This window comes from Hyperolius riggenbachi, chromosome 7, assembly GCF_040937935.1.
Source record: "Hyperolius riggenbachi isolate aHypRig1 chromosome 7, aHypRig1.pri, whole genome shotgun sequence".
Lineage (NCBI taxonomy): Eukaryota > Metazoa > Chordata > Amphibia > Anura > Hyperoliidae > Hyperolius > Hyperolius riggenbachi.
The window spans coordinates 26636167-26662586 of record NC_090652.1 but is presented as its reverse complement, the minus strand read 5'-3'; the positions used below and the strand labels follow the sequence as shown (position 1 = coordinate 26662586).

The following is a 26420-nucleotide window of genomic DNA, read 5'->3' as shown; positions in this document are numbered from 1 at the left end:
TCCAGACTGAAAACCCACCTGTTCAGTCTGGCATTTGCAGAAATATAACTTTTGTTGTGTGAATACTTCATCCTACTAACTACTGAATCTGAGAGTGCCTAAGCGCTTTGAGTCCTATGGGAGAAAAGCGCTATAGAAATGTTATTGTATTGTATTATTATTGTAAAAACAAAAACTTAAGTATGCCATGAGGGTATATCACTGTTATTTTTGCAAATGAGGGCTTGTAATTACTGCTAGGGAACAAGTAGGAAACAAAAAGACAACACAGAAACAAATACACCTTTTATTTACAAATAATATATTATCACCATACATGTCTTAGGAGATAATTTAAATGTTTGGATAACTAGGGCAAATGGGCAAATAAAATGTGTGGGTTTTATCTGCAGTAGCATTGTTTATTTTAAAAGCATAGTGGATGAAATTGGAGAAATAGTGTATTTTTTCTTTTTTTTTTTCTTGTTCTTCCCTTTAAAATGCATAGAAAATAAAATAATTTAAAACTACAAAAAAGCCTACCGGTAATTTGTCCTGAAAAAAAACAAGATAGAGTTCATTCAGGTGTGATAAGTAGTGGTAAAGTTACTGGCCAATGAATGGGAGGAGCACTGAAATGTGAAAATTGGTTGGATCCATAAGGTGACAGCCTTAAAGAGAACCAGAGATGAAGCACCCTCTTGTATTTTACCTTATAAATCAGTGGGAACATGACAGTAAACACCTAATCTGCCCTTTGTTTCATTGTTCTCTGTGTAATCTGACTGTTATCACGTCTGATAAGAATCCCCGACTGAGAAGTCAGGCTGCTCCGTCTAGCTTTGCTACAGAAAGATTATAGCTAAGTCTGTATTCTGTGGTGTTATTTCAAGCCCAAGCCTGCCCCCTTGTGGCTTTGCTATAATGACTCAGCTATAATCATTCCCAGCAAAGCCAGATTTAATTGCTCAGTCTGGGATTCTTGTGACTGCTGTTAACAGACACTTTTAGCAGTGAGGAGGAAACAGAGAGCATGGTAAGTGTTTTCTCTAATGTTCTTACTGATATACATGGTAAAATACACAAGGGTGCTTCGTCTCTGGTTCCCTTTAAGGGTTAAGTGGTTAACTTACCAGTGTAAATTATATATCCCATCAAAAACACTCAGTTTGTGTCTAAACTGCTGGCCACAAAACTGAGTACACCCCTAAGTGAAGAATGTCAAAATTCCCGCCATCACTATCCAATCCAATTCCAAACAGATAGATTGATTGGTCTGACATATCAAGCAGTTATCGTCCTGTGTATGGCTAGCTGTAGAGAGCAGTGACCACTTAGAGCCCACCCAGTGAACCTCCATGATTGTGTGTGATTCTGTGTATTCCAGTCACAATCTGCTATCCCTGCCACAGTCTAGTCTAGCCATTAAAAATACTAACATTTTCCTAATCCCTTTTCGTGGTTAAAATAAAACAATATACCTAGAACTGGAGTTTAGGATACAAGCTTTGTGATTTATTATTTGCTTTAAAGATCTGTGGACAGTTTGTGGTTGTTGTGGTCTATTAATAAGTTCTCCTCTTCCAGAATAATTCTGGCATTGCCCATGCATTGCAGGCAGTGGACACTTAGTGGACCTCCATCAGGACAATCTGGAACAGTATGATGTAGTGCGGAGCCAACATACCTCCCAGGAGAAGATAAATATACTACAGAAACACAATCAATCTCTCATCCGGGACCTGCAGGACAAGAGAGTGGGCTCTTTGGCCATTTGTACAGCTGCCTTACTAGGAACACTACCTCAAGGCACAGGTAGAGCGGCTTCTGTTACTGCAGAGATATACAGGTGAAACTCGAAATATTAGAATATCGTGCAAAAGCCCATTTATTTCAGTAATACAACTTAAAAGGTGAAGCTAATATATGAAATAGGAACCCTTTGCAGGTGTTTTGAATAAATTAGCTGATTAGAGTCTGACACTTTGAGCTGAGAATATTGAACATTTTCACACTATTCTAATGGGCAGAGATTGTGATTTTGGGATTCTGATAAGCTGGAAGCCGTAATCAACATAACAAATAAAGGCTTAAAATATTTTGCTTTGCATGTAATGAGTATTTCATATATTAGTTTCACCTTTTAACCACTTGAGGACCATGGTGTTAAACCCCCCTAAAGACCAGGCCATTTGTTGTTAAATTGGCCACTGCAGCTTTAAGGGCTTGCTGTAGGGTCGCACAACTCTGCACACAAGTGGTCCCCCCCCCCCTTTTGTAATATATATATTACACTGGGGGAGAGATTAGACCCCACCAACAGAAAGCTCTGTTGGTGGGGAGAAAAGGGGGGGGGAACCACTTGTGTGCCGAGTTGTGCGGCCCTACAGCAAGCCCTTAAAGCTGCAGGGGCTATATATAAATATATATATATATATATATATATATATATATATAAAATATATATTTTTTTTTCCATAAATTTTACTATTTGTTTAATAAAAAAAATAAAAACACTCCTACCCCCCCCCCCCCCCCCCAGCCAGCCAATCAAGCCACTCATGGCGATCGGCTGTCATAGGCTTCAGCCTATGAGAGCCGATTGATCTCCTGTGTCCTAGGGGGACAGCCGTGTCACACGGCTGTCCCCAGTACAGTGCCACCTTAGATCGCAGCGCTGTACTACGTTAATAGCCATCTAACTGTCTCCTAGCGGCAATCCCCGCTGGGAGACTGAAGGCCAGAAACAGAGCTCCGCCATCCAAGCAGCTATGCGCGCGCATCAGTGCATATGATCTCCTGCAGGACCTGACACCGATCGGCGTTAGGCGGTCCTGGGGCTGCAGCCACACCCATCTGAAGTGAAAATAAACGTATGATATAATGAATTGTATGTGTAGTACAGCTAGGAAATAGAACATTAGTAGCAAATAACTCAGTCACAAATTGTTTCCAGTACAGGAAGTGTTAAACTACAGTTGTCACCGATGCAAAAGAGCTTCTCTGAGCTCTCCGACCCAACTTGGGTCAGAGACGGTCCTATTTTCTGAAGCACTTCTACCTCAAAGAAACAGTGAAAGAAAACTTCAGATAAGTTTTTACTGCAGGAAAGTACAAAGGGTCCTTAGCTCTGCTCTGTTTCATAGTTTAAAATGCAGAGTGCAGTTTGTAAACTGCAAATATTAGAGGATGATGCAATGTTATAAAAAAAAAAAGCTATATAACTGAAAATAAAAATGAGACTCTTTTCTTTGCTACTAAAGTTCTATTCATTTTTCGTACTACACATACAGTTCATTATCTCAGAAGATTATTTTCGCTTCAGTGTCACTTTAACTTGAATTACTGAAATAAATGGCATTTTGCACGATATGACAAAAGTCAGAAGTGTCATATTTATTGTTATAAAACCTGGACATAATATTCAATAAAAACATGTTTTCCTACTTTTTATATGCCATACAGTTATCATATTTGTATTTGTGCATAAGTATCATTATTCATTTAGAAATTATAGCTTCCCAAAAGTACAGTTTTTTGCTTTGTGAGCTGACTTTGCATTTTATTAATAACTGGTTTTATTCATTATGTAGTGAAGGCAGACATGCTTTCAGTGTCTTTCTGTTTCCAGCTGCTTCTGCACAGTCAGAGAATGTGTCACATTCCTCACTTGATACATTTAAGTAAACACAAGATAACATTATCTACAACTTCGTATGCGTCCAGATTTCAATGCACTGAACTTTCAAGCTCTGTGTGTAACCCTCGAATGCTGGTCTAGTTAAAAAAAAAAATGCTGGTTGCATATAATATGCTGTAAATTAATTCTTTAGAGCAAAGAAGAAATGCAGGGTTATATTCCGCTTTAAATTTTGCTGGCTTGTACAGCCTTTTTTCTTGGTCAATAATTGGACAATCCATCATCCATTGTTCTGTTTTCATTGTTTTCCATCAAATGGTAGTATGAGACTTTACTTGCAAGCAAGTGAAAGTCGAGTCCATACAATACACAGCGGAACTGAGCTGAAGCTAGCTTTCCAGCAAGAGATGAGTAATGCCCAGTGGGAGGGGGGAGGAAACACAAGCACTGTATCTTTTACTACCTGCTTACTAAGCTTGTGAATAATAACTTCCTGCCTGACAATGGGTGACTCACAGAAAAGAAGGAATCCAGTGATCAGCGAGCTGTCAGACTTGTAGACGTGGTAGAGCTGTTTGTTTAGGAAAAAAAGGATCACTACAAACCCAGTTTCACAGCTGGAATTGTTGGACTTGTAGACGTGATTGAGATAAATACATTCTTCATTAAGAAGTTCTACAGAACAACAGGAGCCTTCACAGCTGGACTTGGTGGACTTGTAGAAGTGGTTGAGGAATACCTTCTCCCTTGATAAAAAGTTCTACAGAAGAATAGGAGCCTTCACAGCTGGACTTTAGTGTTTTACAGACATTACATAAAAGGAGATGGCGAGGACCGTGCGAGATGCCCTAATAACCGCCCTGGAGGAATTGCCCAGAAACAGCTTCAAGAAGTTCAAGTACAGACTGAACGATAGTAAGATTAGGGAGGGCTACATGAAGGTTCCCCGAGGAAGGCTAGAGCAAGCATACAAGGAGGATGTTGTGGACCTGATCCGCAGCTACTACAAGGATGATTATGGGGCTGAGCTAACTCTGGCTGTCCTGAGTGGCATTGATGAGAATCAGGTGGCCCAAGACCTCCAGAAAGACTTGGCAAATGGTAACCGATATGAGCCTTTGATAATTGCATAAGCATACACAGTATCATGTAGTGAGTGTGCATGCTCAGGCTGTGGGATGTTCTGGTGGCCACTCAGGTGATAATTTGACTATTGCCGTGCAGTAGCACAGGGGTCGCATAACATAACAAAAAAAATTAAATTAAAAAAATATATATATTTTTTTAAATATGTTTCCCACTATCTTTAACATATCCTGCAAATTTGGTGTTGCTAGGATGTAAGGGGCCTTTGCTATTAACTGCTAAAGTCGGCGGGAATTGTTTCCCTAAGAACTGTCATTTACACATTTTAAATGTATAGTATTTTTCTTTGAAATTTTAAAATCGATTTTCTCAAAACATATAAGATCTTTTTGAAATATTTTTTTTCCTCTTGTAGTCACTGTCCCCCCTCTACATACCCTGCAAATGTGGTGTTTCTACTATGTAAGGGGACTTTGCTATTAACCGCTAAAGTCGGACGTTTAATTTTCCCACGGTCAGGAAAATGTTTTTCCTCATGTAGTCACTGACCCCCTCCAGGTGTTAGACCCCTTGAAACATCTTTTCCATCACTTTTGTGGCCAGAAACAGTGTTTGTATTTTTCAAAGTTCGCCGGCCCATTGAAGTCTATTGCGGTTCGCATGGTTGGCGCGAACACAAACTTTTGTGGAAGTTCGCTTTCAAGGTTCGTGAAGCCAAAATCGGAGGTTCGAGCAATCTCTACTTAAGAGATTTGTTTAAAGAGAACCTGAATAGAGATGTGGCGAACTGTTCGCCCGGCGAACATCTCTGGGGCTCTTACTACTTCCAGGTCGCACTGACCCGGAGTAGTACGCCTGCGCTGCCCAGTGGAGCGCATCCTAGATCGCGCTCCTGTTGCCGGGTACTCTCTGCGCGTGTGCGTGACTTCATTCATGACGCGCTAGGCAGCGCAGGCGTACTACTCCGGGTCAGTGCGACCCGGAAGTAGTAAGAGCCCCAGGGATTTGGAGATGTTCGCCGGCAAACGGTTCGGGAACCATTCGCCACATCTCTAAACCTGAACTGAAAATAAAAAGTCAAAATCACCATACACAAGTCATACTTCCCTCCTGTGTAGTCTACTTATCAATCTTTCTCCTCTCCTGCATCCTGTTTGCCCACTGTGATCAATGGAATTCTCCATCCTCAATTTTAAAAAAGGCCATTACCCCATAACAGCTTTCTGGTCAGCACACTGTTAAACTATAATATCACCCACTTGAGCCATAGGGAAACATGGACATTACCTTGCACATTCAGTTGTAACTGACAGCTGCTGATATATAACTGACAGCAACTGGTATGTTTCAGTTGTGACAAAATCTTGTCAGCACTGGAGGGGATCACTGTAAGAGGAAAATGGTGAGCTTCTGAGAGGTTATTATGTAATATTCATTTGCGGCTACGTCATGTGTTTATTTTAAATAATTTTTCTCGCTTAAGATTCCCTCTAAGAAGTTTTTCGTCACTGGGAGCACCCAGTGCTCAGTATACGTTAACAAAATGTGTCTTTTCTTCCAGCTGCAAAACCGGAGCCAGGAACATCAGAAACGGATTCTTCGAGGAAACAGGGAGACCCAGTTGACAATACAAGGTAAACAGCTTTCACTATCACTCCGGCATATTAGAATTGCATGTGTTTTACCACAGAGCAGAACACACATGCACATTTGTTCATAATTTAAGTCTATAAGACACACAAACATTGGGTTGCTGTGTGATACAAAGTGCATTTTTATGTGCATATTAACCACTTAAGGACCGCCCCCAGCCGATGGGCGGCGGCAAAGTCCGGGCCCAAACGACCGCAATACGCCCATCGGCGGGGGCGGCTGCGGGAGTGGTTATGCGGCGATCGCGTCATTCGTGACGCGATCAGCCGCCGGGGACTGGCTCCGCCCACCGCTCGTAGTAACCTGCCGGCCGTTCGGAAGCGCCGGCGGGTTACTAGCACCCGGATCGCCGCACTTACATTGTATAATAGGCTTTGTAATGTATACAAAGCCTATTATACTGGCTGCCTCCTGCCCTGGTGGTGACAGTGTCCGAGGGACCACCAGGGCAGGCTGCAGCCACCCTAGTCTGCACTCAAGCACACTGATTTCCCCCCCCCCTGCCCCCTGATCGCCCACAGCACCCCTCAGACCCCCCCCCTGCCCACCCCCCAGACCACTGTTTGCACCCAGTCACCCCCCTAATCACCCATCAATCACTCCCTGTCACTATCTGTCAACGCTATTTTTTTTTTTATCCCCCCCCCCCTGCCCACTGCCCCCTCCTGATCACCCCCCCACCCCTCAGATTCTCCCCAGACCCCCCCCCCCCCCGTGTACTGTATGCATCTATCCCCCCTGATCACCTGTCAATCACCCGTCAATCACCCGTCAATCACCCGTCAATCACCCCCTGTCACTGCTACCCATCAATCAGCCCCTAACCTGCCCCTTGCGGGCAATCTGATCACCCACCCACACCAATAGATCGCCCGCAGATCCGACATCAGATCACCTCCCAAATCCATTGTTTACATCTATTCTCTCCTCTAAACACCCACTAATTACCCATCAATCACCTATCAATCACCCCCTATCACCACCTGTCACTGTTACCCATCAGATTAGACCCTAATCTACCCCTTGCGGGCACCCAATCACCCGCCCACACGCTCAGATTGCCCTCAGACCCCCCTTTATCAATTCGCCAGTGCAATATTTACATCTGTTATTCCCTGTAATAACCCACTGATCACCTGTCAATCACCTATCAATCACCCCCTGTCACTGCCACCCATCAATCACCCCCTGTCACTGCCACCCATCAATCAGCCCCTAACCTGCCCCTTGCGGGCAATCTGATCACCCACCCACACCAATAGATCGCCCGCAGATCCGACATCAGATCACCTCCCAAGTGCAGTGTTTACATCTCTTCTCTCCTCTAAACACCCACTAATTACCCATCAATCACCCCCTATCACCACCTGTCACGGTTACCCATCAGATTAGACCCTAATCTGCCCCTTGCGGGCACCCAATCACCCGCCCACACCTCAGAACGTCCTCAGACCCCAGCCCTGATCACCTCGCTAGTGCATTGCTTGCATCTATTTCCCCCCTCTAATCACACCTTGAGACACCCATCAATCACCTCCTGTCACCCCCTAGCACACCTACCCATCAGATCAGGCCCTAATTTGCCCCGTGTGGGCTCCTGATCACTCGGCCAAACCCTCAGGTCCCCCTCAGACCCCCTTCCGATCACCTCCCCAGTGCATTAATTGCATCTATTTTCCCCTCTAACCGCCCCCTGAGACACCCATCAATCACCTCCTGTCACCCCCTAGCACTCCTATCCATCAGATCAGGCCCAAAACATCCTGTCATCTAAGAGGCCACCCTGCTTATGACCGGTTCCACAAAATTTGCCCCCTCATAGACCACCTGTCATCAAAATTTGCAGATGCTTATACCCCTGATCAGTCATTTTGAGAAATTTGGTTTCCAGACTACTCACAGTTTTGGGCCCGTAAAATGCCAGGGCAGTATAGGAACCCCACAAGTGACCCCATTTTAGAAAGAAGACACCCCAAGGTATTCTGTTAGGTGTATGATGAGTTCATAGAAGATTTTATTTTTTGTCAAAAGTTAGCGGAAATTAGATTTTTATTGTTTTTTTCACAAAGTGTCATTTTTCACTAACTTGTGACAAAAAATAAAATCTTCTATGAACTCACCATACCCCTAACGGAATACCTTGGGGTGTCTTCTTTCTAAAATGGGGTCACTTGTGGGGTTCCTATACTGCCCTGGCATTTTAGGGGCCCTAAACTGTGAGGAGTAGTCTAGAAAACAAATGCCTCAAAATGACCTGTGAATAGGACGTTGGGCCCCTTAGCGCACCTAGGCTGCAAAAAAGTGTCACACATGTGGTATCGCCATACTCAGGAGAAGTAGTATAATGTGTTTTGTGGTGTATTTTTACACATACCCATGCTGGGTGGGAGAAATCTCTCTGTAAATGGACAATTGTGTGTAAAAAAAATCAAAAATGTGTCATTTACAGAGATATTTCTCCCACCCAGCATGGTTATATGTAAAAATACACCACAAAACACATTATACTACTTCTTCTGAGTACGGCGATACCACATGTGTGACACTTTTTTGCAGCCTAACTGTGCTAAGGGGCCCAAAGTCCAATGAGTACCTTTAGGATTTCACAGGTCATTTTGAGACATTTGGGTTCAAGACTACTCCTCACGGTTTAGGGCCCCTAAAATGCCAGGGCAGTATAGGAACCCCACAAGTGACCCCATTTTAGAAAGAAGACACCCCAAGGTATTCTGTTAGGTGTATGATGAGTTCATAGAAGATTTTATTTTTTGTCACAAGTTAGCGGAAATTGAATATGTATTGTTTTTTTTTTCACAAAGTGTCATTTTCCGCTAACTTGTGACAAAAAAAAAAATCTTCTATGAACTCACCATACTCCTAACAGAATACCTTGGGGTGTCTTCTTTCTAAAATGGGGTCACTTGTGGGGTTCCTATACTGCCCTGGCATTTAAGGGGCCCTAAACCGTGAGCAGTAGTCTAGAATCCAAAGGCCTCAAAATGACCTGTGAATAGGACGTTAGGCCCCTTAGCGCACCTAGGTTGCAAAAAAGTGTCACACATGTGGTATCGCCGTACTCAGAAGTAGTATATTGTGTTTTGGGGTGTATTTTTACACATACCCATGCTGGGTGGGAGAAATATCTCTGTAAAAGGACAATTGTGTGTAAAAAAAAATCAAACAATTGTCATTTACAGAGATATTTCTCCCACCCAGCATGGGTATGTGTAAAAATACACCCCAAAACACATTATACTACTTCTCCTGAGTACGGTGGTACCACATGTGTGGCACTTTTTTGCACCCTAAGTGCGCTAAGAGGCCCAAAGTCCAATGAGTACCTTTAGGATTTCACAGGTCATTTTGCGACATTTGGTTTCAAGACTACTCCTCACGGTTTAGGGCCCCTAAAATGCCAGGGCAGTATAGGAACCCCACAAATGACCCCATTTTAGAAAGAAGACACCCCAAGGTATTCCGTTAGGAGTATGGTGAGTTCATAGAAGATTTTATTTTTTGTCACAAGTTAGCGGAAAATGACACTTTGTGAAAAAAAACAATTAAAATCAATTTCCGCTAACTTGTGACAAAAAAAAAAAAATCTTCTATGAACTCACCATCCTCCTAACGGAATACCTTGGGGTGTCTTCTTTCTAAAATGGGGTAATTTGTGGGGTTCCTATACTGTCCTGGCATTTTAGGGGCCCTAATCCGTGAGGAGTAGTCTTGAAACGAAATTTCTCAAAATGACCTGTGAAATCCTAAAAATACTCATTGAACTTTGGGCCCCTTAGCGCAGTTAGGGTGCAAAAAAGTGCCACACATGTGGTATCCCCGTACTCAGGAGAAGTAGTATAATTTGTTTTGGGGTGTATTTTTCCACATACCCATGCTGAGTGGCAGAAATATCTCTATAAATAGACAATTGTGTGTAAAAAAAATAAAACAATTGTCATTTATGGAGATATTTCTCCCACCCAGCATGGGTATGTGTAAAAATACACCCCAAAACACATTATACTACTTCTCCTGAGTACGGCAATACCACATGTGTGGCACTTGTTTGCAGCCTAACTGCGCTAAGGGGCCAAAAGTCCAATGAGCATCTTTAGGCTTTACAGGGGTGCTTACAATTAGGCACCCCCCAAAATGCCAGGACAGTGAACACACCCCACAAATGACCCCATTTTGGAAAGTAGACACTTCAAGGTATTCAGAGAGGAGCATAGTGAGTCCGTGGCAGATTTCATTTTTTTTTGTCGCAAGTTAGAAGAAATGGAAACTTTTTTTTTTTCTTTTTTTTGTCAGAAAGTGTCATTTTCCGCTAACTTGTGACAAAAAATAAAATCTTCTATGAACTCACCATGCCTCTCACTGAATACTTTGGGATGTCTTCTTTCCAAAATGGGGTCATTTGGGGGGTATTTGTACTATCCTGGAATTTTAGCCCCTCATGAAACCTGACAGGTGCGCAGAAAAGTCAGAGATGCTTGAAAATGGGAAAATTCACTTTTGGCACCATAGTTTGTAAACGCTATAACTTTTACCCAAACCAATAAATATACACTGAATGGGTTTTTTTTAATCAAAAACATGTTTGTCCACATTTTTCGCGCTGCATGTATACATAAATTTTACTTTATTTGAAAAATGTCAGCACAGAAAGTTAAAAAAAATCATTTTTTTGCCAAAATTCATGTCTTTTTTGATGAATATAATAAAAAGTAAAAATCGCAGGAGCAATCAAATAGCACCAAAAGAAAGCTTTATTAGTGACAAGAAAAGGAGGTAAAATTCATTTAGGTGGTAGGTTGTATGACCGAGCAATAAACCGTGAAAGCTGCAGTGGTCTGAATGGAAAAAAAGTGCCTGGTCCTTAAGGGGTAGAAAGACTGTGGTCCTGAAGTGGTTAAAATTGCAAGCGTTTGTGGTAAAGATCACCTGATAATTTGTTGCACTTGCTGAATGTCAATATTTAATCAAAACGGAAACGCAGGAAAAAATGCAGAAACGCACATGGAAGAAAGCCCACTACTCGATTACAGTCATGGAGATGGGCAATAATGACCGTCTTTGTTGATAATCCAGTGTGTGTATGGTAGCCCCCAACCAGCTACTGCCACTCAGCCACCAAGTAGATTAGTTCTTGTTGGCACGACTCAGACAGCCCACCACATGATGTCAGTTTGGCGCTGTCCCGCATAGCAACAGAACGTATCATCAGCTGTACAATTGACTCCCTGCCTGTACAGCCTTGGCCCTGTGATGTTGCCTTACAACTGATGTGCGGAGGATCCAAATCTCAGTCATTTTAGGCATGTTTAGATGTCCTATCACATCTCCTGTGCATCTTAACCACTTGAGGACCGCAGTGTTAAACCCCCCTAGTGACCAGGCCATTTTTTACTAAATGGGCCACTGCAGCTTCAAGGCCTCGCTGCAGGGCCATACAACTCAGCAGACAAGTGATCCCCCCCCTTTTTCTCCCCACCAACAGAGCTCTCTGTTGGTGGGGTCTGATCGCTCCCCCAATGTTTTTTTTTTTTGTAAATATTTTTGTTTGGGTTTTTTTTATAATTTTTATAAATTTTACTTATTTTTATAAATTTACTTATTTTTTAAATTTTCTCTCCCTCCCTCCTCCAGTCAGCCTATCACAGCGAATCGCTCCTGTGTCTCCCAGGGGGACAGCCATGTCACACGGCTGTCCCCAGTACAGCGCTGCCTTAGATTGCAGCGCTGTACATAGTTATTAGACGGCGATTTCGCCGTCTAACAGTCTCCGAGACTGAAAGCTGATGCGCGCTCACTCTCCTGCAATCCCCATAGGAAACCATTCACGCCAATCGGCGTGGAGTGGTCCTGGGACTGCCGCCACATTCATGCCAATTGACGTGGAGCTGTCGGCAGTTAGTTAATATTGATGTAGCTAACATCACATTTTCAGGTCGCTAATGCGAGTTTACAGCAAATGTTCGTGAACTGGCTGTTTGCAGCGGTCACCATAAACTTAAATGGCAGGGAATGACCGCGAACTTTAGCAGTTAATAGCAAATCCCCTTTACGTGCTAGAAACACCAAATTTGCAAGGTATGTGGAGGAGGACAGTGGGGTACAAGAGGAAAACCTTTTTCAAAAAGACCTTATAGTTTTTGAAAAAAAAAATTGATTTTAAAGTTATCGTGCTGCGTGTGGAAAATGTTTCACCGGCATACCACATACTCTGCAAATTTCTGGTGTTCCTAGCACGTAAGGGGACTTTGCTATTAACCCCTAAAGTCGGCAGCTGGTGAAACCTTTCCCACACTCAGAACTTTAAAATTGATTTTCTCAAAAACTATAAAGTCTTTTTGAAAGAAAAATAATAATCTTGTACCCACTGTCCTCCTTCACATACCCTGCACATTTCTAGCACATAGGGGGGCTTTTTTATTAACGGCTAAAGTTGGCGGCTGTTAAAACATTTCCCACACTCAGCACAAGAAATTTATAATAGATTTTTTACAAAAACTATAAGGTCTTTTTGAAAAAAACTATAAGGTCTTTTTGAAAAAAAAAATGGTCTTGTACCCACTGTCCTCCTCCACATACCCTGCAAATGTGGTGTTTCTAGCATGTTAGGGGGCTGTGCTATTAAACACTAAAGTCGGCGGCTGGTGAAACATTTCCCACACACAGCACGAGATCTTTAACCTCCTTGGCGGTATGGATGAGCTCAGCTCGTCCATGACTGCTGGAGGGCGCCGCTCAGGCCCCGCTGGGCTGATTTTCACAATTTTTTTTTTTTAAAACATGCAGCAAGCACTTTGCTTGCTGCGTGTTGGTCCCGCTCGCCGCCGCTACCCCCCGTGTAACGACCCCCCGCCGAGACCCCTGCGCAGCCTGGCCAATTATTGCGGTGGATCGGGACTCCGTCTGACGTCACGACGTCGACGACATCATCGCGATCGTCGTCATGGCGACGGGGAAGCCCTTAAAGAGAACCAGAGATGAAGCAACCTCATGTATTTTACCTTATAAATCAGTGGGAACATGACAGTAAACACCTAATCTGCTCTTTGTTACATTGTTCTCTGTTTAATTTGCCTGTTATCACCTCTAAGATAAGAATCCCGACTAAGCAGTCGGTCTGGCTTTGCTACAGAATAATTATAGCTGAGACTGTGTTCTTTGCTGTCTTCAAGTCCAAGCCTGCCCCCTGCTGGCTTTGCTCAGGAATCATTATAGCTGAGTCATTATAGCAAAGCCAGAATCAATGCTCAGTCCGGGATTCTTATCTCAGCTAGATAACAGACACTTTTAGCAGTGAGGATGGAACAGAGAGCATGGTAAATGTTTTCTCTAATGTTCCCACTGATTTCTATGGTAAAATACACAAGGGTGCTTCGTCTCTGGTTCACTTTAAGGAAATTCCGTTCAGAACGGGGGTACGCGCCGGCGGCGATAGAGCATTGCGGGCGGACGCCGCAGGAAGGGGGGTATCATGTAGCTAGCGCTAGGCTAGCTACATGATTTAAAAATTTTTTTTTTTTTTTTTTAACTGTTGCGCCGCCACCCTGGCGCAGGTAACAGAACACCAGGGTAGTTACAATCTATTTTTCTCAAAAACTACAAGGTCAGAAATAATGTCATAATTTGACCCTTGTGTCCTCTGTCATCTTTCAGGTCACCACCCTCTTATCTAACTGAGCGTCTGACTTGTTGCATCTGCACAAACGTCTTCACAGATCCTGTGACTCTACCATGTGGGCACAGCTTCTGCATGTACTGTGTGAGGAGACACTGGGCAAACCAGCATGAGAGAGAAGCATCATGTCCTCTATGTGCAAAAATATATATGAGAAAGCCTGAGCTCATCAAGAACCATCTCCTGTGTAACTTAGTAGAGGAGTATCGACTAGAACACAAGGATGGTGCTACAAACTATGTATAATGCCTTCTACAATCACTGTATGGACATCTAATGAGTAGGAGAAGATGCGTGTACTGGAGCAGACCAAGAGCTGGACCTTGTGTGAGCCACTGGTGACTTAGCTATTGGAAGAAGACACTTGTCCCGTAGCTACAAGACAAGGATGGTGCCTCGACCAATGAATAATTTCTTCCTCATTCCTTATAGGGCTATCTGGTATGTAGGAGAACATAAGTGTACTGAAGCAGACCAAGAGCTAGACCTTGTGTGAACTACTGGTGACTTAGCTATTGAAAGAAGACACTTGTTCTGTAGCTACAAGACAAGGATGGTGCCTCGAACAATAACTAATTTCTTCCACATTATATGGATATCTGGTGAGTAAGAGAACGTACGTTTACTGGAGCAGATCAGGAGCTGGATCTTGTGTGAGCTACTGGTTACTTAACTATTGAAAGAACACACTTCTACTGAAGAATACATCACAAGAATGGTACTTTGAACACAGAATAATGTCTTCCTCATTCCCTATATGGTTATCTAGTAAATAGAACATTCGTGATCTGGAGAGGACCAAGAGCTGAACCTTGTGTGACTTAGTCGTGGCTTATAAACTATTTTAAGAGGACATTCATTCTGACAATCACTAATACTGTATGTGCAGTACTCCATTTATAGTTTGCTACAATTGTCCTATGTACAACAATACTGATAATTCTTCCTAGAAAACCTTGGAATAAAATTCTGTACATGACCTGATCGAGTTTCTTAACTGATCTCTCCACCCAACTGCTTCTAGGATACCATACCATAAAAATAAACAGATATGTGGCTACAGGTCTGGCCAGTGCTGGGCTCCATTTTTATGTTGGAATTGCCCCAGATAAAATTCATAACTCTTTAATTGGCTGGTGGCTGCCTTTATTCCTCCTACATGTAGGCTCTGGCGGTCTATATCACATCCTCTCAAATACCTGTTGTCACAGCCAGCCATGAGAAAACGAAACGCAGTCGGTTTTCTGCACCAATTGCAATCCAAATTGTATGTTAAGGTACAGAAGACTGCAGAGCCTTGGGGTCTCTGCCTTTTTGTAGCTGATAAGCAGAGTCTTCTTTTCATGAAATACGTTTGCTCTTTGATAAGGCAATGTTTGTATTATAATTAACCCGAACAAAGGGTTTCTCTCTTCACAGGCAGATCACAGTTAAGTGTGAACATGGTATTTGAAAGGATACCAGTTGGTGACACCAACAGAAGTAAGCCTTCCACTCAGCAGGGCTCCAGACATGCTGGAGCCATTCCACCAGCATTAAAAATAACTGTAGTATATGATTTTGGCTTGTTTAAAGAATACCGTACCTAGGATAGTTATGGGCGTTATATCATTTGATTCGTGGTGTCTTGCTGCACATTTTTGTATCAATATTGAGGCACTGGGGTAAACCACGACAAAGTTATTAAACTTCTCAGGAACTGGATACTCCACGGTTGGCAAGATTGATGTCATAAGAATTGTCATATTCTAAGGAATATGAAACTTTGATTATTTGTGTGCGGGAAGGGTGAGCTGAAATATGTAAATGTCATATTTTGGTGGACGCAAACGGTCCACCCAAAAGGTTAACTGCACCCTGTCCAGCCCACGGGCTGATCCTGAGATCCCGCCCAAAAATCTGGGTCATTTAAAAGAAGTCGACGGGGACTCTTCCCCAGTCCTCCCTTGTGTAACATCACCTAATCAGGCCAGGCAGAGGACCATGTGGCTGGCGGCCATTTTCCTGAACTAAAACAAAGGTGTGAGAGAACGCGGAAAAGCCGCCAAATGTGCTACTGAGCAGGCGGCTGATTCCGCGTCCAGCGAGGCGGGTTGCACGCGGCAGCGTGTGTCTGGTGTGGCTGAGTCTGTTAGTGCACATAGGCTTAGGAATACACGCGCGCGCGCGCTGAGAGGCAGAATTCTTATACTAAGCAGGAAGAGTCAGCTGACCACGCCGATCAGCTGACTCCAGAGCAGGATACTATTGGTTGAGCAATTAGGGGTGGTGCTGGAGAGCACTACTCCATATATAGTTCCTGCTGGTCACTTGCAAGTTGTCTGCCGTTGCGATCACTACGTGGAAGCACTCAGACCTAGTCAGATCCTTCAGTGTGTTTGAACCAGGTGGACCTGGGAATTCACACTTAGCCAGATTATTTGAATTGTATTCTGTTTATGCTTAAGCTAGTTCCAGGGTGCTGAGACCACGGACCTCGCACCCAAGATTAGGGAACTGTATTGCCATCTGTGTTATACTCCAGACTAGTTCCAGGGTGCTGAGACCACGGACCTCGCACCTAAGTCTAGGGAACTTGTGCAAATCATTCTGTTATGCTTCAGACTAGTTCCGGGGTGTAGAGACCAAGGACCTCACACCCAGACTAGGCATTGTTTGATATCTGTTATGACTTATAGCTTTTCTGACTACTCCTCTGTTTTCTGATTCGGTACCTCGTATATCTGATATTCCGTTGCCAGACCCTGCTTGACTTGGATACCGAATCAGCCTTCGGTCTTTGTACTTTATCTGTCAGTGTGTTGCCGACCCGGCCTGGCCGACCTCGAGAGCTATCTCTCCCCTTAAGAGATAGTCTCCAGATCAGATAGTGACACCCACCTTTAGGTGTCACTCACTCTCTGGCCCTTCCTGTCTCCAGCCTGACTCCTCCCCTTGGAGAGCCTCAGGCTGCTGGAAGGTTCCCGTGCTCCCAGAGCAGTGTCTCTTTACTGTATATCGCCTGCTCAGCAGGTGCATCACTCAAAGTACTACTGTTACACCAAACACTCACATACCTATAGGTGTCCAGAGGTTAGCAATATATCTGATTATCGGTGATTCTGCAGATCATCAATAATCGGGTATATATCTGCATTCTTGGTGATACTGCAGATCACCAATAATCAGATTCTCTCTGCGTGCTGACACCAATCGTTACAGTATGGTAATTTCTATTTACAAATTTGCAACTTCCTGGAGGTGACTGCCAGTGCATACAGGACGGCTCACATAACTTTCCACCTAATCTCAGGTTATGCCTGTTCGAGTTAGCTTTCTGTTTCACATGTATATGGGGGAGGGGTTTTCCTCGGTTATACAGACATTTTGTGCTGCAGGGCGAGAAACTGATCCTGGACTGTGAGGTCTCTACTTATGGCTGGTGAGTAACGACAACCATACAGCCTTCCTCATGCAGGGAACACACTAGGTGTTTTGCCATGGATGGCAGGACACGCACAATTTCACGGGCTATTGAAGTCGATAGCCTTGCGCGGAAAACGCCTATCGTGACCGTTCATTCACGTTTTGCGTTTGCGATTCTCCACGTGTTTTTTAATCGCACAGCTTTCTGCTGTTTCCTACAAGGCGTGCGCGTTCACATACAGTACATGCCACCGCGGAAACACAGAAAGATTGTGGCACGATCACGGCAAAACATTTGCAGAAAACATAAACGCAAAAGCTGACAGAGTCCCGGAATCGCTGGGGAAAACAGCCTTACAAGTGTGATCCCGGCCTAAGACAAACTTAGCTGAAAAAAAACAGGCATGTTTTTTTTTTCAAGGACACGAGTGCACTCTGCCTTACAGCTAAAGGAATTGCCGGGCCTTAACTCCTGCAACTGCCTACAGTATATGTCTCACCCCAGCAGCGTTACAGAGCACCCTGAAAGCTCATAGTGAACCAGAATTCCCAGCAGAATGTGCAATCCTCCCCCTCCTTTTCCCTGTTTCTCTGCTCACCTGGCTGCTGCTACCAGAGGATGTGCTACCTGTCTGCCAAACTGGCCTCCATGACTATCTGCACCAACCTGCACCAGGGGAGGGATGGAGGTGAAGGAGTCAGCAGGGCAGCTTGCACCCTGTGCCCTCTGTGGCTGCTGCCTCCCTACACTGCTCAGATGGAGAAACTGTTGTAGAGTTGGTTGGAATACACCATGGACAGCAGCGCACAGAGGCAGTGTCGAGGGTGAGGGAGTCTTCCGCCATGGTCTGTTATGCTTGAAATACCTGTACATGCTCTGGTCCGATTAATTCAGGACAGCATTTTGCTTTTGAACGCTCATCCTTAGGGTGCATTCATTCATATTAGGTGCTGCTGTGGTCCCTAGGCAGTGAGGAAGCCTCCCCGTGGCGCTCCTGGATAGTGCTAATGTAGCATGAACTAATTGCCGCAGGGCAACCGCTTTGCGGTATTAGTTTTTGACCCTGCATAGTTTGGCATGCGAAAGCAAATGCATTTTTGCATGAGCAATGCCTCATGATAAGCCAATTTAGCCAGATTTGCAAAGCCAGACTTGTAAGGGTTAAGCTTGGTGTTGAGCACGCATACATTTTCTTGTGGTTAGTACCTTAGGGTGCATTCACACTGGGGCAGTGAAGTATTTTTAACGCACCGCACAGCAGGGCAATGAAAGTTTATGGGGCCTTTCATACCAACGCCGAACAGTGCAATGCAATGGAAGTGGCGTTTTTTCCGCATCCTCTATGCTAGGACAAATCTCCATGTCCATGGCGATGCATGTGTGTGTGAAAACCCACCGCAAGTTTTCCACGTCGCGCATGCACAGAAGCGTATTTGTAGCAATACGCTACCACGTGATCGCTTCGGCCACAGGAAGTGAGCGTCACTTCTTGTTTGGGCTGCTGCCAGACTGGAATTACCATGTACTAACGCGGTAATCCCCGAAGGCCTATTTTTAGCTGTGTGGTGCAGCCTAACGCCAATCTGTAGTCTGAAACTGACTTTAAGGTGCCCATTAACTGTACAATTTTTTCAACTGATCTTTCAACCCAATTTTTATGATCGAATTGTACAGAAAACTACACAGTGTGTGGTGAAAATCGATGTAAAACTATTGTATGGTCGATTGAAACAGAAAATTTAATCGATCTAACTGTTGGATTTTATAATCAAATCAGAATAGGGAAAATGCTCTAATCGACCCTGTTATGGGATGGGAACAATTGATAATTACCTTCCGATTAACTTTGATTGTAAAAATTGCATCGAAAAATCGGATCTGATGAAAAAATTGTACCGTTAATGGTCACCTTTAGTTCTTATGAGAGTTATATGGTTCGGCCATATTTATTTTCTCTTAAACAAAACCAGTTTCCTGGCAGCCCTGCTGGTCTATTTCTCTGCAGTAGTATCTGAATAACACCAGAAACAAGCATGCAGCTAGTCTTGTCAGATCTGAAGTCTGAAACACCTGATCTGCTGCCTGCTTGTTCAGGGGCTATGGCTAAAAGTATTAGAGGCAGAGGGTCAGCAGAACTGCCAGGCAATCTGCATTGTTTGAAAAAAAAATATGGCAGCCTCCATATAATTCTGCCTTTAGGTTCCCTTTAAATTGTCTGGCAAGTTAAAATTTTTATTTTACTGTACTTATTTAAAGGAATGCCAAGGTGAGAAAGTAAAATAAGAAGTGTACATAGATGTCCGCATAATGACCTCCTGGCACAGACTGCATGCTCCCTTTCCCCCCCCCATCCCTCCAAACACACACACACACACAGTTCAGATCAGCTGTAATCCATCCTGGATTGGGTCGGGACCTTTAACCTGGAAGAACTGCAGGTTTCTGAAGACCTGGAGCCCGAGTCATTCATGAAACCCATTCCACAATTTAAACATGTAAATGCTTCATGTTTGTCTTGAACATTTTCATAATTTTTTTCTTGATTGCTCATTTTTAAAGTTATGCTTAAGAATAAATACTTTTAGATCTTGCATGCTGTGTCCTGGTTCACAGAAGTGTTGGGCCACTGTGGTGTCCATATTACCCTCATTGATTTTAAAGCAGTGATGGTTCATTCTTGTGCGCAGTTTTTGTCCTGTTTCTCCTATATAGATTCCACTTGAGAGGCATTTCATGCAGCGTATCATGTATACCACAATCGGTAACTCATAGGGAAATTGGTCTAGTATTTGAATAGAATAGAATAGACTTTATTCGCCAAGTGTGACCAGGTTGAACCCGGAATTGTTTGTGGTAGACTGGGCATGAGATAGTGGATCAGTATACAGACATAAAAAATCCAACAGGCATGAAGCCATACAGTCAAAACAGCAGGGGGGGGGGGGGGAAGCCCTAGGGACCTATGCATGAGAAGGAGAGTGAGTTCAGGAGAACAGCCTGAGGGAAGAAAGAGTTCCTATGGTGGTTCTGGTGGAGATGGTTCTGAGGCGGCGACCCGAGGGGAGGCGGTTAAAAAAGTGCCTGCCGGGCTGGGAGTGGTCATTCAGTATCTTATATACCCTCAATCTCAAGAGGTTGGTGTGCAGGAGGTCCAGAAGTGGCAGTGGTAACCAGACGATCCTCTCTGCAGTGTTGATGACTCTTTGAAGTTTGAGCCAATCACTTGCGGATTCGCCTACATACCAGACAATGATTTGATGATATTTCTGTGAGTTTGGTATCTGTATTTGGCTTGTGCACAGGATATAAGGGCAGGTCTCACACCTTGCGTTATTGCCGGGTAATGTGCCTGGAGTTTCTGGTGTAGATAATGCACTTCTGATAATCATTTGTCGCAATTGGGAGGTTGTCTGAAAGCAGGCAGTGGTAAATCAGAAAAAAATAAAGGGAGAATATACAAATTGTGTGTCCTGTCCCAGATTTGAACAATAGACACAGACCTGCAAGGTGAGGATGTTATCCATTTCACCACCATTAATCTGGCACTGAGCTGTTTTGGCATAAGTCTGACACTGCTGTGGGCACTTTATTCACATGGGATGCCAAACACAGATGCATTGATAGTCCTTCAGTTTAGGAGTGTCGGAGACATTGGCTCATGTTCGACTTTGACTTTGAGTGGTTTCAGCACAGCCTTTTGGTGGTAATCAAAGCCTAGGAGGCTAGATGTTGTGAGCACCTTGGAGAAATAAATACCACAGGGACAACCGGAGCCCAAGTAGTGTAGTATTGTTAATCCAGAGAGGGAAAAATCTAAACAAGAGAATATTACTGACAAAGGTGAGTTGCTGTGTAAGCAACAATATGTGTAGCTTGTGGCGATATAACCCGTCACTCAGGGAACCTGACAGAGTTGGCTTACAGATAACACAAGTATTGGAAAATGTAGAAAAATTGTGTTTATTTTGCAATATGGCAAAGCGTTTCGTGGGTGGACAATACACTTCCTCAGGTCTATAAATAGTGCCTAAAATGAATTAATAGAGATGGTTTAAAAACTATTCACATACAGCAGTCAAATAAGATGGTGTAAAGTTCATACTTAATTCATACTTAATAACACAATACTTATTTAAATGGCCTTATCCATATAACCCAAAGATGATATTTTATACTACCCTCTTGGGATACGTATGGTTATCGATGAAATATATACCACAAATATGGACTATGAATTGTATTAGGCTCAGTTAGAATGGAGTCCAGAGTTTAGTACCGGAGACATGGTTTGGCTGGCAACAACTAACCTTAAATTACGTTGTTCTTCCAAGAAGATGGGTCCTAAATATATTGGCCCTTTTCCAATTGAGAAGAAGATCAATAATGTAGCTTTTAAACTCACCTTACCTGATTCCCTGAAGATCCATCCAGTCTTTCATGTTTCATTTCTAAAAAGATTTATTCCGGATTCTTCTGGGAGGACAGTTGTCAATCCTCCACAACCCATTCTGGTAGACGGTGCAGAAGAATTTGAAGTAGAAAAAATCTTGGATTCCAGAAGGCGTTCGAGGGTCTTGCAGTATCTGGGCAAGTAGAAGGGGTTTGAAGTGGAGGAGAATTCCATTCTCCCAGGTTGGTCAGAATTTTTTATAGAAACTTTCCTGAAAAGCCAGGACCTGAGGACATTTGGAGACTGCCCTTAAGGGGGGGGGCACTGTCAGGGTCATCTGGCGGGCTTACCACTTGCTGTGGGTCTGATCGGCGGACGGAGTGGCTGGTGGACGGACAGCCGGGCTTCCGTGATCCATGATGGGTCCGTGCTTCCGGGTCAGCTTTCTGTGGGTTGTGTGTACACGTGCGCATGCGTCACTGGTGGTGGATTGACGTCTGCCGCTGGGGGCGTGTGTGGAAGTGTGCGAGGGACGGTGTGCACGTGTACAGGAGACTGTGTGCGCTTGCGCGGTTTCTTGCAGGTGCGGGTGCACATGCGCGGCGTGCAGTTTGAACGAAGGGCTGGCCCAGCTCCAGTATTTAAGGCACCTGTCTCCAGCACTCTGTGCTGATTGTCTTGTCAGCTTGTGTGTACGTTAGCCCTTGTAGATAGCTCTTTCCTCACCCTAATTCTGGTTGTGACCCGGCTTGCTTCTGACCCCCCTTGATCTGCTCTCCTCGTTTTGACCTCGGCTGGTTTCTGGACCTCCCTGCTCGCTGCCTGCCCCGACCCGGATTGTCTTTGGTATTGCTTGATCTCCGCCTGCCCTGACCTCGGATTGTCTACCGTGCTGAACCCTGCTGCCTGCCCTGACCTCGGATTGTCTACCGTGCTGAACCCTGCTGCCTGCCCTGGCCTTGGCTTGTACCCAGATCTAAGTCACTACAATGACACTGCTGTAACCTGCACCAAGCAGCCTTATTTCTACAGCCTTACGGAATCTGACTACAAATACCAGCCTCCACATTGAGGTGTCACCTGTTCTCCTAACCACTGCTTGTTATGCTCACTTCTGCAGCATGTACTGCTGGCTGCAGTTGTACTGTAGCCAAGCAGTTTTTGATTTCTTTACATGCATTTGTTCGCATAGTTTTGCTTGCATTCACACTAAGTGTTGATTCCATCTGCAATCGCTCTGCAGTTCATGGCAGTTTGGGATGCTCTTGTGAAATCAAACATTGTCTGTTGCAGTGGAGCTGCAATCCCTTTCATGCAGGTTGCATAGTTTTGTCTGCCTTTTCCTGCTGCCAGCTTGTGACTGATTATCATTCACCTGTGTGGGAATCTGCATGTCTGCTCCCATTGGATGACCTCAGTATAAAGAGCTGCTTCCTGCAGTGCTCCATGGGCTATCATAGTTTCAGTTTCAGTCTGTTACTCTGGGCCCCTGTTCCTGTTCCTCGTGTTATCCCGTGTGGACTGCACTGATTCCTGCGTAGGAGTCAGTCAGTCCTTCTAGTCAAGTTCCTTGTGGATCGCATTCGCCCTAGCGTTAAGAGGCGGTGGATCCTTCTGGCCTGTGTTCCTGGAGTGTAAGCCATAGCAGCGGTTGCTACTGGTTACCTCACCTGTCTGTCTTGTATGGACGCTAGCTGTCGCTTTGGTATTGCGACCGATTAGCAAGCGTTCCATCTGTCAGTCTATGTTTATCTTAGTTAGTTTTCCTTGTACGCTCGAACTGGCAGGACCCACCCCAGGGACTCGTACACAATAGTTAGGACTTACAGCACACGTTTGCTTTTTTGCTAGTACTTGCGTCATATATTGGTTCATCGCCCAATATATACGCATACTAGCGTGTTTGTTATTTTCCTTGTATTCGTGTTACGTTAATACATCAGTGTCACTGATATATACATACTCAAACTGTTTATATCCTGTGTTCAGTCAGTCAGTACCAGCACGTTTCGGTAGGTTGCACTTATCGTGATCACCCGTGCTTAGCTAGTTCAGTCCTGTTTCTGCGAGGTAGGCCATCGCTGCGTTCGCGATTGGCTACCTTGTTTCAGTCTGTCCTGTTTATGGGCGCTTGCTGTTACTGAAGCAGTGACTAGTGTAGCAAGCGTTCATTCTGTCTACCTGTCCTGATCTTTCTGAGTTCTGGTTAATGCGCTCAGCGCTACCTTGCGCTGAGCCACTATTGTTAAGTATTGTTTGTGGTTGCTCGGATCTACGCCTGCTCTGTGCGCCACATCTCCTGCTGGAGTCAGTCCGCTCCTCCACTAGTGTGTTCGCACTATAACTGGGGATATCCTGGTTCCTTGTGCTTGCGTGTGTGCCTCCTTCACGTCAGGATATGCATTGCGTGCTGACTGTGGAGAATATACCACCGAGCGTGACACTGCTAAAGTCCTTCCTGTGTGCAACCTGGTGGGCACTAGGCAGCTAAAGTAGTCCGTAGCCCACTAGGGGTTGCGGCCCATCACCCCCTCCTGGGGTGCTCTGGTGAAGACCTGTGGTCACTTAGACTCTGCACTCAGGAGACTATCACTGCAGTGGAACGGTCAACAGTACACTAGCATAACAATATACATATTGGGGTTTAACTGTTTATATGGATTATGATCTTTTAAATAAGACTAATATGTTGGACTGTAATGGGGGTTGTAATGGGGTGATGTATGACTTTTACACTGCTTTATGTGCAGCGTTTTTAGAGTGTCTCTGTTAATTAGGCAGGTAGCATTTATTGGCCTGAGGAAGTGGGGTGTGTACCCACGAAACCTGTTGTCATAGTGCAAATGAACAAAATGTTTTCTCCAATAATGTTGTCATCTACTGAGGTCAGCCACCTCGTGTTTTGCATTTTATTAATTGTAACTCGTTTTATTATATTTGGGCACCTCTTTCCGTTTCCCCCTGTTTCTGTGGTGATCTTAGCTTTGGGGAATTTGACATTGGAATTTTTCTTCAGGTGAGTACTTTGGGACTTTTTTAAATTTTGGTGTTGGTAGGTGATTAGGGATAGTGTTGGGCGAACAGTGTTCGCCACTGTTCGGGTTCTGCAGAACATCACCCTGTTCGGGTGATGTTCGAGTTCGGCCGAACACCTGATGGTGTTCGGCCTTTTTAGTTCGGGTTCGCCCGAACTACTGAATGCCCGCCAAACAGGGCCGAACAGGGCCCTGTTCGCCCGAACACGGCCCCCCTATTGGGTCGCAGGCATAAGGGGGGAGCATGCCCCGATCTCGGGGGGGGGTCGGAAATTCCCCCCACCCCCTCCGCTAGTACTCCCCCCTCTGCCCGCTTCCCCATAAAAAAAGTTTGATGAAAGTTAAATAGTACCGGTGGCTGAACCCGAACATCCAGGTGTTCGCCCAACACTAATTAGGGATAGATGGGGCATGGGGATGTGACTAGGGCATAGAAGGCATAGTGGGAACTAGGGCATTGTTATGCTAACATATTACGGTAGGCTGTGGAAGCTAGGTTTGTTAGCAGCTCTATTGCCAGGACATGGAGCAGAATCTTTTTTTTGCTTTTACATTATAAAGAGAGTTTTTGTGCGATTAGGGGCTTACATTTAAATGGGGCATGATGCCATGACCATATTTTATGTTATGTGGAAGTTATGTAAGTGGGGGCACTTCTAGGGTAGAGAGAGGGAAATGGATTACTGTTTTATGTTAGGGGGACTATAGCCAAGATAGAGGAGTAAACTAAAGCCACATACGAGAAGTGTTACCAGAGAGGGATTGGCACTCGGTCTCTTCCTCCTTGCTATGATGGGGGTTGGAGGGCTTACATAGATGTGCATTAGGAGTGTCATGGAGCATGTGGGGAAGAGTGAGCAGAACAATGCTCTCGGCAGGGCCGGAGCTACCATAGGAAAAAATGGGCAATTGCCCCAGGGCCCCAGAGCCTGTAGGGGCCCCCAAGGTGTCCCTCCCTATCTTAGCTGTTGCTCCCCAGGGACTCTGCAGAGTCTGTTAAGTTGGGAGGTGATTGGGAGAGGGTCAGCAGCCAGCTCAGGGGCCCAGGAGGGAAATTTGGCTGCAACAAAGGGCCTCTAATGACGCTTTTTGGTCGGGGGTGTCTGGGGGCCTACAGGCTAATTTTGCCCTAGGGCCCAATTGTTACTTGAACCGGCCCTGGCTCTCGGTCAGCGTTTGGCCAAGTTGATCCACCAGCATGATTGCTGAGGCATCCGGGGGACATAGGGGGCCGCTGTACACATGCTAGATTTGATCTAGCAAGTGTATGAGGCTTAAAGGACTCCCGAGGCGTAGAGCACTATCTATTTTTACGTATCTGAGGCTTCTTCCAGAAGGCTTTTGGATCCCTCACCACAGCTCCGGTCCTCCTCTGTGTCCTGGTGGCTACCTGTAAAGTTTGCCAACCTGTCAGCGCTTCTGTGCATGCGCGGGTCACCGGGTGCAAACTGCATCTGCTCAGTATGCGCCTGGGGATGTGGAGGCGCATGCAAGTGGCTGCTCCCACACATGCGCAAAAGTGATGACCTGCCAATGGGTTGGAG

The 26420-nt window shown here is 44.7% G+C and overlaps 2 protein-coding genes across 3 annotated transcripts in view; both read left to right on the top strand.

The window, feature by feature from the left end:
* The window catches only part of LOC137524180 (uncharacterized), a 30160-nt gene extending 15663 nt beyond the window's left edge, over window positions 1-14497 (top strand). The window contains exons 3-6 of the mRNA XM_068243762.1: window positions 1597-1794; window positions 6267-6339; window positions 14024-14372; window positions 14478-14497. Coding sequence (XP_068099863.1) covers window positions 1597-1794; window positions 6267-6339; window positions 14024-14291 — 539 coding nt within the window. The 3' untranslated portion in view covers window positions 14292-14372; window positions 14478-14497. The remainder of the gene's footprint in view (window positions 1-1596; window positions 1795-6266; window positions 6340-14023; window positions 14373-14477) is intronic.
* A 77-nt stretch (window positions 14498-14574) lies between these two features.
* The window catches only part of LOC137524179 (uncharacterized), a 42646-nt gene continuing 30800 nt past the window's right edge, over window positions 14575-26420 (top strand). Inside the window, exon 1 of one of the 2 annotated variants that reach the window (XM_068243760.1) lies at window positions 14575-14647. In XM_068243760.1, the coding sequence (XP_068099861.1) occupies window positions 14599-14647 (49 nt within the window). In that variant the 5' untranslated portion in view covers window positions 14575-14598. Of the gene's footprint in view, window positions 14648-17387; window positions 17467-26420 lie in introns of those variants that run through there. The other variant, XM_068243761.1, reaches the window with a different exon arrangement.